The sequence below is a fragment of the Manis pentadactyla genome, chromosome 10, assembly GCF_030020395.1.
Source record: "Manis pentadactyla isolate mManPen7 chromosome 10, mManPen7.hap1, whole genome shotgun sequence".
In the NCBI taxonomy this organism is placed as follows: Eukaryota; Metazoa; Chordata; class Mammalia; order Pholidota; family Manidae; genus Manis; species Manis pentadactyla.
In genome coordinates this window covers 97,648,607-97,662,599 of record NC_080028.1, presented here as the reverse complement: position 1 = coordinate 97,662,599, position 13,993 = coordinate 97,648,607, and the positions used below count along the sequence as shown (strand labels likewise).

Genomic DNA, 13,993 nt, shown 5'->3' with positions numbered 1-13,993 from the left:
GTTGGATTACTCTTGGGGTGCTCTTCTGCTGCCTTAAAAGGCCTTGTAGTCCACCCCGGAGTTATTGATCAGGACTATGAAGGACAAGTAAAAATTATGTGCTCAGCCCCCAGAGGAATCTACCCTATATCCCCAGGAGACCGCATAGCCCAGCTCTTAGTGCTGCCTAGTCTTCATGCCAATTATCCTGCCACCACCACTGAGAGAGGAGAAGGGAGTTTCGGCTCCTCTAACTACAATTCCGCTTTCATAGCATTAGACTTAGCAGACAGACCAAAATTGACCCTCAAAATAGAAGAAAAGAGTTTTGAAGGAATCCTAGACACTGGAGCAGATAAAAGTATTATCTCTGCAACCTGGTGGCCCTCCAAATGGCCTGTAACCCAGTCCTCACACTCTTTACAAGGTTTAGGATATGAGTCTAGTCCTACCATTAGTGCCAAACCATTGAGATGGCAGGCGCCTGAAGGGCAAGAAGGTACAGTTACCCCTTATGTGCTCCCACTGCCAGTCAATTTGTGGGGGAGAGATGTTATGCAAGGCCTAGGCCTTAAACTCATTAATGAATACTCCACCCCTGCCCAAGGCATGATGATGGATATGGGATATATCCCTGGTAAAGGTCTAGGGAAACACCAACAGGGACGCACAGAGCCTATCCTTCCCAAAGTAAAAAATGACCGTCATGGCCTGGGTTTTTCCTAGGGGCCATTGAGGATGCCATGCCCATACCTTGGCTTACAGAGGAGGCCATATTGGTACCTCAGTGGCCTCTGTCCTCTGAGAAATTAGAAGCAGCTCATCACTTAGTACAAGAACAGCTCCAATTAGGACATTTAGAACCCTCTGTATCTCCATGGAATACGCCCATATTTATAATCAGAAAAAAGTCAGGATCCTGGAGATTGCTTCATGATTTGAGAGCAGTAAATGCTCAAATGAGGCTGTTTGGACCTGTCCAGCGAGGACTGCCACTCCTCTCTGCTCTACCCAGAGAATGGAAAGTAATCATAATAGACATCAAAGATTGTTTTTTCTCTATACTCCTAAATACCAAAGATAGGGAAAGGTTTGCTTTTACCCTGCCAGCTATTAATCATGAGCAACCAGACGCCAGATTTCAGTGGAAAGTCCTCCCTCAAGGGATGGCAAATAGCCCCACCATATGTCAACTGTATGTTCAGCAAGCGCTGGCACCGATTCGTAAAAACTACCCCACACTAAAAATCATTCACTATATGGATGACATCCTTCTCTGCTCCCCACAACCAGCAGAGGTAGAAGAGGCCTATGTAAAGCTCACTAAATCCCTAGAAACTTGGGGACTGAATATAGCCAGTGAGAAAGTCCAAAAGTCTAGTATTAGCAAATTCCTAGGAACCACTATTTCCACAGATGTTATTTACCCCCAAAAGCTTGAGATAAGACATGATCAGGTGCGAACCTTGAATGATTTCCAAAGACTCCTAGGAGACATTAATTGGTTGCGGCCATTTTTAAAGATACCTACCACTGAATTGAAACCACTATTTAAAATCCTAGAAGGAGACTCACAACTAACATCACCGCGCTCCCTTACACCTGAGGCGGTGCAGACCATCCACAAAGTAGAACAGGCCTTAATGACAGCACAATTAAATAGGTTGCAGTTAAATGAACCCTTTGAGTTATGCGTCCTTCCCACCCCAGGACTGCCAACTGCAGTTTTGTGGCAGCAAGGTCCACTGATCTGGATCCATCCCCAAGCCTCTCAGGCTAGAACGATAGAATACTACCCGGCCGCCATAGCCAAACTCGCTCTGAGGGGAATAAAAAACTCATTAACACATTTTGGGAAAGCTCCAGCAACAATCATAACCCCTTACAATATGGAGCAGATACAAACATTATGTGCTATGAATGATGATTGGGCCATACTTGCTTATAGCTTCTCAGGAACCTTTGATAATCATTTCCCAAAACATCCCCTCATCAATTTTGCTAGAAATCATCCCCTAGTGTTCCCTCGGGTCACTAGCTTAACCCCGTTGCCACATGAAGAAACAGTCTACACAGATGGATCCAAGACAGGTACAGGTGCCTATATCCATAATGGCGAAGTTGTGACAAAAAACTATACACCCAATACTCCACAGATAGTAGAATGCCATATAGTTTTGGAAGTACTACAAACCTTTCCCGGACCTTTAAATATTGTGTCAGACTCTAGTTATGTTGTTAATGCAGTTAATTCCCTAGAAGTAGCTGGACTGATCAAAGCATCAAGTTCGGTAGCTACCCTGTTCAAACAAATACAATCACAATTACTCCTTAGACGCTCTCCTTTATATATGACCCACATTAGAGCACATTCAGGCCTTCCCGGGCCTATGACCCAAGGCAACCACTTAGCAGACCTTGCAACTAGAAGTATAGCTTTCCCTCTGCTAGACCCTGTCGCCACAGCTTCAAAATTCCATTCACAATTCCATGTCACTGCTGAAACATTGCGCAAGCGCTTTGGCATAGCCAGAGCTGAAGCTAGGAACATTGTTCTTAGCTGCCAACATTGCTGCAGTTTTCTTCCCACACCTCATGTTGGGATCAATCCCAGAGGTATTAAGCCTTTACAGGTTTGGCAAATGGATGTAACACATATTTCTTCCTTTGGGAAGCTGAAATATGTACATGTATCTGTGGATACTTGTTCGGGAGTCATCTTTGCCTCCCCATTGTCTGGAGAGAAAGTTTCCCATGTCATTCACCACTGTCTTGAGGCTTGGAGCGCATGGGGGTTACCCCAAATCCTCAAAACAGACAATGGTCCCGCCTATACTTCTGCCAAATTTGCTCAATTTTGTCATCACATGGGAATTAAACATATCACTGGTCTTCCTTACAACCCACAGGGTCAAGGGATTGTGGAGCGCGCGAACCGCACTCTCAAATCCTATCTAATTAAACAAAAAGGGGGAATTGAGGACATACCCCCCACACCCAAAACAGCTATAGCCCTAGCACTTTTCACTCTAAATTTTTTGAACCTGGATGCTCAAGGCCATACAGCGGCGGACCGCCATAATCAGTGGCCAAAAGACCCACAGGAACTAGTGAAATGGAAGGATGTATTATCTAACCAATGGAAAGGCCCGGATCCAATTATAATAAGATCCAGGGGAGCTGTATGTGTTTTCCCCCAGGGTGAAGAAAACCCCTTCTGGATCCCGGAACGCCTGACCAGGAAAGTCCTGAACAAAGGAGATGGCGTCTCTGTGCCTGTGGATCCTGCTCTTGTCGATGGGAACCCCGATTCAGGGAGTACTGAGATGGGGGATATTGTCAGCCTTCCCTAAACCCATGCCCGTTCGCTATAATGCAGCGGTTTTTCCACGTTTCTTTACCACCAACTCCAGAATGAATCTACCCTACCTAGCAGAAGACACTCAGACAGCCCCTCTAGGAGAAAACCGATCCTTTATAAGTAAGGGATCTCTATGCTTCACCACTAGCAACCACTCAGATTGCCTTTCCCTCAGACAACAGAAGTATGGATGGTTCAGTGATGACGTCGGCTGGGGGGTGCACTACGGTAGCAATAGCAGTTCTACCACACGCTCCACAGAACGTTGGTGGAACCAGACATCTCACCAGATGGTTCTCTGGATCAATGGCACATTTATAGATCCCCCCAGAGGCCTACCAAATTCTTACATCTCTAGCCCCCGCCAACCCAAATATGCTCCTCACTGCATAGGTGACTATGAAGGGGAAATGTGGCCCTGGACTGAGTGCCAGTCAAATGCAGCAACCTGGGCAGATAATAGTTCTTTGTTTACTGTGTCACCAGATATGACTAGGGCACATAAGTGGACAAACGCTGTTGGAGAATTCCCTCAAGATATATCTATGAACCCATTCCACAAATGGATGTTATGTGGAGTCAACGGCTCCTGCACTGACCTCTCCCCTCTTACAGCCCTTCAGGGAGGAGGGATTGGTATAATGAACGTCTCCTGTCAGTACAGTAGGCTCAAAAAGAATCCCCCACAAAGAACGCCAACACCCAGCCCCAACGGTACCACCAACTGGCAACAACTACAAGCCCAATATAAAAACGCTATGCGACTTAGTATCGCATGCAAATCTGTCGAGCTAAACGCCTCTTCTCCTAACTTCCCTCCAACTCCAGTATGCGTGTATCCCCCATTTCTGTTTGTCTTATCCAATGATAGTTTTGACTCTTGCTCCAATGACACCTGTTTCTTGTCTCAGTGCTGGAATATGACTGTCCATTCCAATGCTTTAGTGGCCCGCATTCCTCGCTGGGTCCCTGTCCCAGTGGATTCACCTGATTCCATGACCTTGTTTCGCGAGAAACGTGACTTTGGTGTCACCGCCGCCATAGTGGCCTTAATCTCTCTCTCCGCCGTCGCTGCCACAGCAGCTGCCATAGCCTTGGACACCTCTGTTAAAGCGGCTGCAGAATTGAATAATCTTGCGGATTCAGTAGCCACTGCTCTGGACCGCCAATCCTCACTTGAAGGAAAGATGAAAGGAGGAATTATGGTCCTCAATCAGCGAGTAGATCTAGTGGAAGAGCAACTAGATGTGCTCTGGCAGTTAGCCCAATTAGGATGTGAGCGAAAGTTTCGCACTCTCTGCATTACTAGCATACAATATGAGAACTTTACGCGAGCAGCTAATCTGTCACAAAGCCTGTCCCAGTATCTTTCAGGAAACTGGTCCCAAGACTTTGATGGAGCATTGGAAGAGCTACGGCGAGAAATAACCCACATCAACTCCACCCGGCTAGATATCTCCGTAGCAGAAGGACTCTCTTCCTGGTTCCACAGAGCTCTCTCCCACGTTAAAGAGTGGGCGGGCATGGCTGGGATGGGTGTATTCATGCTTGGAGGTCTCATGCTCCTACTCTGGTTGTTATGCAGGCTCCGTGCCCAACATAGGCAAGATAAAGTAATCCTTGCTCAAGCTTTAATGGCGGTAGATATTGGCGCCTCTCCCCAAGTATGGCTCAACATGCTCAATAAAGAAGCTCAGCTTTAGCTTGAGGTAGCCCTTGCACCCTGAGCCCTCGTGGCATTGCACCAGGCCCAGGTACCTTATCGATTAGCTGCAGCCTTCACTAAGAAACTCATGATGCAAGAGGGTCAAAAAGAACAGGTCCAGACCCTTTGCATCAGATGGTCCCAACGTCTGCTAGAGGATGCGAGGCAATGCACTGCAAGAGGTTTTGGACCCCTCTGAGAGACATGCCTGATTGCATAGGGGTAGATGTCTACAAACCCCTCTCCGAAAATAGGACATCAAATGTTTCTGGAGATCAGGCCTCTATCTCCGCCTCAGCTGACATGTTCCGTTCTGAGTTTCTATAAAACAAAAAAGGGGGAGATGTTGGTAGCCGCGCCTGCCGCACCCTGAAAATGGCACCCTCTTGTGCAACAAAAACCCATGCAAATTGAGTCTGAGCATATGAACCAATCAGGCCAAAGTGTCATGCTAATTAAGGCTTATGCAACAGCACCAATCAGCGTAGAGCATGAGGCATATATAAGCAGACCCTTTCTTCCCGTCTGGGTCCTGCCCGACACATTTGTTTCACAAAGAGCTGAAGAGTAAAGCTTTCTGCAGAAGAATCCTGCTGTTGTTGCGTGCTGTTCTTGCCGGCGAGGACGGGGCGCACGACAACTCATGTTTATGTCTAAGAGATTTTTGCCTGTTTTTTTCTAAGAGTTTTATGGTTTCATGACTTACATTCAGGTCTTTGATCCATTTCGAATTTACTTTTGTGTATGGAGTTAGACAGTGATCCAGTTTCATTCTCTTACATTTAACTGTCCAGTTTTGCCAGCACCATCTGTTGAAGAGACTGTTATTTCCCCATTGTATGTCCATGGCTCCTTTATCGTATATTAATTGACCACATATGTTTGGGTTAATGTCTGGAGTCTCTATTCTGTTCCACTGGTCTGTGGCTCTGTTCTTATGCCAGTACCTTGGGTGGGTTTTTCAACCTGCCATCACAGGAGGCCCCTGGAAAAGTTTCCATTCCTTAGGAAAACACAGTGTCAAAAGAAAAAAAAAAAAAGGTTGTCAGAGAAGGGAACAAAAACAAACTTCAGCTCTATATTATTTACAAGGGTCACACAAAAATTAAAGGGCAAGGAAGCTACTACTTCATGCCCACAAAGACAGTTAAGATAGTTCAAAAAAACAACATCAGGAACAGAAAAAATAGGTGTTGATAAGAATGTGGAGAATTTAGAACCCCCATACATTTCTGGTGGAAATGTAAAATGGGACAGCCTCTTTGGAAAACAATTTGGCAGTTACTCAGAAAGTTAGAGACAGTATACCATATGACCCAGAAATTTCATTTCTATCTAGGTACATACCCAAGAGAATTGAAAACATTTATAGAAAAATGTGTACAGTATATTCATGAAAGCATTATTTATAACACCCAAAAAGTAAAAACCCCATCAATTGATGGATACACCACAAAGATGTTATATCCATAGTGTGAAATATTATTCAGTCATAAAAAGGAATTAAGTATTGATACATCCTACAACATGGATAAACCTTGAAAACATTGTAAGTGAAAGAAGCAGACACAGAAGGTCACATATTGTATGATTCCTTTTATATGAAATGTCTAGAACAGGTAAATACATAGAGACAGAAAGTAGATTAGTGGTTATCATAGGATGGGGGAAGGGGAAATTGGGAAGTAAAGGGTTTCTTTCTGGGGTTTTGGAATTGTTCTGCAATTAGTGCTGATGCTTGTACAATACTGTGAATACATTAAAAATTACTGAATTAAAAAAAAAAAAAGAAAACACAGTGTCCAACATCCTGTTCAGATATGGCCATAGAAGATGAAGGATGAGGTAGAATCTCCAGAGGGGAGAATCCCAGGGACCATGGACCAGGAAAGGGAAATTACACTTAAGGGAGTAGAATTATGGTCTAATCAAAGGAGTCCCTTTTCTTCTTAGCACAGTTCCATGACTGCTATGGACCAATGACTTGTGCTTCTCACCCTCATCTTTAGAACAGGAGTTTCTATTCCGTTTACCCCATCCCTGCTCCAGCGTTGTAGGCTGGATGTGTCCTGGGGCTGGGGAAAGGGAGCGGATAACCTGTTTAGTTCATAGGTCACTGGACCAAAAGGAATCACATCCAGGCCTGCTGGAGAGGACTGTACATCATCCAGAGTCCCTGGACTTTGATCTGAATGTGGTATCTGAACTGCAATCTGGGGTCTTTCTCTCAGGGAAGTAAATGTATTTCATGTATGGGACAGGTATTGGTGGCTAGAGGGAAGAACTGTGGCAGCCAGTGCTAGACTTCCACAACTCATTCTCCCTTCTTTCATACAGCCAGCTTTATTACATTTCCCACCCTCCCTGGCAATTAAATGTGGTCATATGATTAAGTTCTTTTCAAAGGAATGTAGCAGAAAGTCTGTATGCAACTTGCAGCTCTAGCCTGTAAAACCTTTCAGGCAAACTTTCCATAGCCAGAGTGACCTTGGAAACCATAATATTGAAGGTGATAGAGCCAGTGTGTCTGGGTCCCTGAATGACTCCATTTGAACCCACCTCCTCCCAGTCTGGAGCAACAATCTTGGATGATAAAGAGAACAAAATAACTTCTATTTTATTTGGGCCCTTACATGTTGGGCCTATTTATTTTGGCAGTTTAGCCTCCTCTAATATATTTAGTATAGAGAAGTACTATTATGACAGAAAACCCAGAAGTCTTAAAGGAAAAGACTGACAGATTTCACTACATAAAAAATGTAAAATTTCTGTACAGGAAAAATAGGATAAACAAAGTTAAAACAGACACGAAGAAAGTGCGCAATATGCAGTAGGCAAGAGACTAATACACACAAGAGAAATATTAAAGATAGGTATTATTCATAAAAAATGCATAATTTCATATAAAAATGCCCTCAGTAGTAATCACTAATACATAAAATTTTTTTCTTAAAGCAAGACATATATCAATACCTTTTCCTTACTTATACTTAACTTTTAACTATCTAGTATTTTTATGAGTACACAGAAAGTGACAATCTCATTTTCCCTTGTCAATTAATCTTTAATGGTTTCCCAACACAGGGTAAATGAAAGGGAAAGAGAAAAAAATAAGGCAGAATGAGGTTTAGATAAACAACCCTACAATTCAGAAGGCAGTGCTTATTAAGCCCTAAAATAGAGTAGGGAGCAGCAGTGGACACGTTTCATACATTAAGCAAGACAAGACAGAAACACTGGAGGGTTTCTTCCTTTTTTAAAGGCACTTCTCAAATGAACTATCTTGTTAATGTCAAGTTTCCTCAAAGTAGCCATTACAATTCCAAATTGTCCCTGGGGAAATTGTACTGGTGGGATATACATACTAGTTACAGTGAAAAAACATGAAGGAAGCAGGTATTGACCCAAAAGAGCCAGGACTTTAGATAGAAGAGACCCCATGAAAATCGCCATGGTCTGTAAAGATAGTGTTTATGCAAACTTCCAAGGTGGAACTTGGCCAAAAGCAAATCATCCCCAATCAGGAGCCAAACAGATCCCAATTCTGGGTAAAGGAAACCAAACCAAATAGTCCTCAAGGACAAAGGTAAGGCTTGGTCTCTTCTGTCTCCATCTTGGTCAGTTTGGATTCTATGTCAGAGCCTGTGCTGCCCCCAGACTTCACCACCAGCCCCTAACACTTACTCTCAGTGGAAGTGGGCAAACTCCTTCTGGTTTCAGCTGCTGTTCTCAGTATAGCTCACTGAAACTTTGTATGAGTTCCTGCTGGTTATTTTGTGTTTTTCAAACCTGTCAGATTGTTGCTTCTGCTTCCTTTACACAATGGATTGAGACCATGTTAGTTTTCTGTCAGTGGTGCTGTCACCTTGTTTTGTTGTAGATGACATCTGCGGGTTTCCATTTTGCGATCTTCATTGCTCTGTGTTTTTAAGGAACAGTTTAGGGAGAGTCAGAAATTATGTTACCGTCAGTGTTACCTCCTCTCTTGTGCCCTTTTATTGACAGTAGGGGGAACCTTCACAACAACCTTCCAACAGACTGTCCTGCATATCTCATTAGCTACAATTACGACACACACCCATGTGTACAGAAGCCCGGTGATGATGATGATGTTAACCCCTGATTAGCATCAAGACTCGCTTTCTGGAGTTAGAACAAAAAAGGCAGAGCACACAGAGACATAGAAGGTGAGAACCAGAATGGGGTTCTGGACAAACAGTGGCAGTGGACAGAACAGATCTGAGTATAAAACTAAGGGTGTGAAAAGCACTATTTTTAAAAATTGACCATAATTCATAGAAATATCTTTTACATCACTATCCTATATACATGTACACACACATTCATGTAGCTCAAACAAGTTTCATGAAACAATGCTTCCTATATTGGAAAATGAAACCTATTAAATTGCAAGTATAATTTTATTAATATTTAAATACAGTATACAGTAAGAAGCCTAAAAAGTACGAAGAAATTTGTAAAGATTGTATTTAATGTGATGGGTGTGCTTGCCTGTTCATAAGTTCATTCCAATCGGGAATGCATGAAGATAAGGCCACACGCATGTCAGGTGCACTGTTGAGCCGATTCCTTTTCTTTGTTTTTAATCGTGTCAAGATCGAAAATCCGAGTTCACACAAACAGGTAGTTGTGAATGGTAGTAACAGCAATATACTCTTCGTACTTAGCAATGGAAATCCATCCTTAATCTTAATCCAAAATGCAGATAAACTTAGTGTCTTAAAATAACTCCTCAGTGTGAATGATGAACTGAGCTGCAGTAACTCATTCTCCTCTTCAGGCACCAAGTTTAACTCAATGATTGATTCTGGGGTTTGAAAAGCAAATGGATTTTTCACCCAAAGATTTTCCTTTAATACTTCAAATTTCTCTTCTGGGAAGTAATGACTAAAGGTTTGAGACAAAGAAGTGAGATGCAACAGTATCTCTAATTTTATTTCCTTTAAGCAGTCTTCATTAATAATGTTCTCTTCAATGTGTTGTAACAATGTTGGGAACATATAGTAGCTGGGGCGATTAGTTTTAAGTCTTGCTTGCCACAACAGTAATGTCTTTTGGAATCCTAGGATATGTTCAAGATACTGAAATATATCATAATTTTTCCCCTGTAGTTTCAAATTTAATTCATTAAGAATGCCAAAAATATCACTTAAATATGCCAATTTTGTCACCCAAATGTCATCTTTAAAAATATTTGCCCAATGAGATTGCTTTTCAGTGAGAAAAACGTAAACCTCATTCCTGAGTTCATATACTCTACTCAGTACATTTCCTTGAGACAACCAACGAACTTCTGTATGAAACAGTAAGTGGGTATGGTTAACTCCAATCTCTGAATAAAGTATTTCAAGAAGTCGGCTGTTCAATGAGCTTCCTTTAATAAAATTCACAATTTTCACTGCGTTTTTCAGTACATCCATTAGACTTGGTGGAATTTCACTGGCTACCAAAGCTTCCCGATGAATAAAACAGTGATTCCAAGGAGCACTGTTATGGGTTGCTTCTAACAATTTCTCAATAACTATGCTATGTTTTCCAGTCATAGTTGCTGCTCCATCACTGGAAATTCCTTTACAGTTTCTCCAGTTTAATTTATATTGGCCAACAATGCACTTTTCTAATTCGGTAAATAAATCGAATCCAGTTCTTTGTGAACTTAAATTTAAACAACACAACAGATCCTCTATAAAATCATCTTGCCACACATATCTGACATAAACCAAAAGTGCTGGACAACTTGCAATATCCGTGCTCTCGTCAAGCTGGATTGCAAAATCTATACCAGACTGTAGCCGTGTAATAAGCATTTCTTCTAAATGTTTTGCAATAGTACAGATTCGACGAGATATTGTATTATCACTAAGAGGTATAGTTCTTAATTTGTCAGCAGATTTATCATCAAAAATCGTACGTACCATATCCATACATGCTGGGAGAATAATTTTTTCTGCAGCTGTGTGAGCCATCTTCTCTTTTGCCACTCGGTATGCAACTAAATAGGATGATAGTAAGGCTCTCTCATTCATAGTTGTGGAACGACTAAGAAATTGTGGTGATACTTCTATGTTGTTTTGTTGCCTTTGAAAATGGTCATCCTCATCATCCTCCTCCACTTTCACTATCACTATGCCTTCCATCTCTTGGGTAGCCTGGGGAGAGAAATCTGTAGTATCCCTTGATTCAGCAGTCATTGTTCAGGTTCAGAGAACTGGCTCGCTTGATCCAAACCGCCTGTCTGCAGGACTGTTCTGCCCTAGATATTCAATGAAATCCGTTTTTGCTATCCTGCAGGGCAGAAAAATTTAATAGCAGTATGAAAAGGTAACACTGTATTGCTATGCTACTAATACAGGTATTCATGAAGACAATTCACTAAAACCGATGGTGAGACAGTAAATACTAACTGCCATTCATGTTAGCTTTGTGCCAGGCACATTTGGTACACTACATACACAGCTCATGTAATGCCCATGGGAACCTTATGAAGTTCATGATTCTTATTCCGATTTTAAAAGCTGAGAAGGATTAAATACCATGGGTAACAACATAGTGTAGGGGATTCAATGCTCAAACCCAAGTCTGAAGACTGGATTCCTAACTGCTGCTATTCTGCCATCCGGACCCTCAAAAAAGTGATGTGGTCACTCTTAAAAAGGGACCACCAAAGTAGGGTGTGCAAGATGATCCACTGAGGACAGAGAAAAAATATTAAACTTTATTTAAAAAATATTGAAACCCATTTAAACTTTTCTAACCACCCTTGTCTCCATCTTCCAGCATTTATGGTCTCTGTCATTTGTGTTGCTGTTCTTACTTCATCTTCCAATGATTGCATTTTCTTTGCTCATTTCCCTTTAAGTGATACATCTTTTGAAAATTTCATTCTGTCTTAGCTCTTTTAAGAAGATCAAGGAAATCTTGGTTTTTGGTTCTAGGTCAAAATTTTAAAGATGGGGAAGGGGGAGTGGCACATTTTTAGAGGCCTCCTTTCTTTTCACATTGGCAATATGCATCAAAATGAAGGGACTACAAGGAAGTGAAACTCAAGAGATACAGGTCAGTAACACAGTCACTTCTCCATGACTTGGGAAGGCTCTCCTGGAGTGTTTTCCTGCTCATATTCTGGGCAAATAGCAGTAGAGACTGAGTTTTGTTTTGCATTTCTTGAATGATCTCAGCACCTAGTCCTCTGTTGACTTTAGACTGTCTCCATCACTAGTTTGGTATATAATATACTGAAAGATTTTACCCTGAAATTTAATTTTTAATGCTTTCATCCTTTATCTCAACAATATGACTTATGAATACTGTCTTTTGCACTCCTCGTTGCCCTGTCACTTAACAGAAACCTTGCAACCCAGTTTTAAAAAATATTTGTTCAAATGAATTTAATGTCAACATTTTCTGCCTATTTGTAAAAAGTTCAACAACTGCATCACAGGCCTGGTATTTCAATACTTGGAAGGGCTTGTCATTTATAAATTAAAGAGATTTCACTATATTGCAACTGTCAGGTTATTGATGAAACACCTGAATTAGGACTAGAGGAATATTATAGCAGCACAAGTTAAAAATACAGAAATTATGTGTCCATGGGTAAGCTACTTATAAATATCTTCCATTACAATGTGTAACCATCCTGTTTCTCCAGCAAATAAACCTTCTTCAATTTGCTGTCAATGTATTCTCCACAATTTGTTGATTGTACATGATCTCTTTAGGACTGGTCTGTATGAGTTGTTACCTCTGGTCCAATGCCTCTTAATGGTCTCTCTCAATAATGAAAGTATCTTTCTACACACTAGTGTCACTGCAGGAAATGGAGACAGGGTATTAGGTTTGGCCTAGTTGCAATTTTCTCAGATTCATTCTATTAATGAAGTTCCAAATTCGAGGGCCCTTTGAGATAATTTAGTTCTTCTTAGGACAAAATGGAGACTTAGTGGTGTTTTGTTCAAGATCATACAGCTAATCAGTGGCAGAGAGAGCACTGGCAACTGGTCTCGTAATGGCCAGACACACTTTCCATTGCACCACCACGAACTGCCTTCACTACTCACTGGTCCAAGCCAGTTACCACCCCCTCCCCCCTCGACAAATGAAAAATCCACCTAATGTCTGAAACCATACATGTAAAAAGCAGTCAAAAAGTTCAGAAACTGAGAAGGGGTAAGTGCATGCAATCTTTTCGTACTGTATCCAAATCACTTTATTCCCTAGGTTTCAAACTTTAATCACCACCACTAATGGTGGTGGGTTTTGGTGTGAGCAGATGATCTGCGAACACTAGTACAGGCTTAACAAACTTGTCTGCTTAAAAAATGGGGACAACCGAGAGGCATACAAGTTACACGAGGGTCATTTTGTCCGTGACCCCTTGGCGGGTAAAAACTGAGGACGAAAGGGCCTTGGGGTGAGGTGGGGGCGGCACGTAGACTCCCTCTTCCCGGTCCCGGAGGTATCTCGTCCTACTCAGGAAACCAAAGCGTTGTTCCCTTCTCGCTTGGGTCTAGGGATGTCTCCGCAGGGAGACGGCGCTTCCCAAGGCCTAGGCTGGGATGCAGGATGGGGCGACATGTGCCCTCCTCCACCCTGTTCGGAGGCGGTCCTGGCAAGCGGGTCGCGTAACACAGCCATGCACATACACCTCGGTCCCCGCCCGTCCTCCCCAGCCGGACCCACGTCTCACCGAGAACCCCGGAGAAGTCTGGGGGTGCTGGGCTAGAAAACGGAGGCGACTCTGGGAAGTGAAAGGCAGCGCGACTAGACCCAACACCTCCGCCCTCAAGAACCCAGCAACATAACAGTGTGTGGACGCGCGCATGCCTGTTTGTATCGCAGAAGCCGGAAGTGCGTCACGCCCGCCTTTCGGGGCTGGGCTGGGCGTGGGGATCCTCTCTAGGAGCGCGGGAGGACTTTGCGTCCCT

The 13,993-nt window shown here is 42.7% G+C and overlaps 1 protein-coding gene and 1 long non-coding RNA gene across 4 annotated transcripts; one reads left to right on the top strand and one right to left on the bottom strand.

The window, feature by feature from the left end:
- Positions 1 to 5,700: 5,700 nt before the first annotated feature.
- FAM200A (family with sequence similarity 200 member A) lies at positions 5,701 to 13,871 on the bottom strand. Of its 3 annotated transcripts, none has more exons than XR_005027096.2 (3): positions 13,756 to 13,871; positions 8,730 to 8,964; positions 5,701 to 6,048 (listed from the first exon to the last, which is right to left on the bottom strand). XR_005027096.2 is itself a non-coding variant. In XM_036897021.2 (2 exons), the coding sequence occupies exon 2, from the start codon at positions 11,255 to 11,257 to the stop codon at positions 9,536 to 9,538; it is 1,722 nt and encodes a 573-aa protein (XP_036752916.2). In that variant the 5' UTR covers positions 11,258 to 11,351; positions 13,756 to 13,871; the 3' UTR covers positions 8,971 to 9,535. The 3 variants fall into 3 exon arrangements, 1 of the variants encoding a protein (XP_036752916.2); XR_005027095.2 differs by lacking the exon at positions 13,756 to 13,871 and adding an exon at positions 10,982 to 11,108; XM_036897021.2 differs by lacking the exons at positions 5,701 to 6,048; positions 8,730 to 8,964 and adding an exon at positions 8,971 to 11,351.
- LOC130679173 (uncharacterized) lies at positions 7,496 to 8,798 on the top strand. The gene is made up of 2 exons (XR_008992215.1): positions 7,496 to 7,875; positions 7,915 to 8,798. It is a non-coding gene; the product is annotated as an uncharacterized LOC130679173 (long non-coding RNA).
- Positions 13,872 to 13,993: the final 122 nt, after the last annotated feature.

What these genes read in the sequence shown, in the direction of transcription:
- FAM200A (XM_036897021.2), bottom strand. Translation starts at nt 11,257, where the DNA reads ATGACTGCTGAATCAAGGGATACTACAGATTTCTCTCCCCAGGCTACC.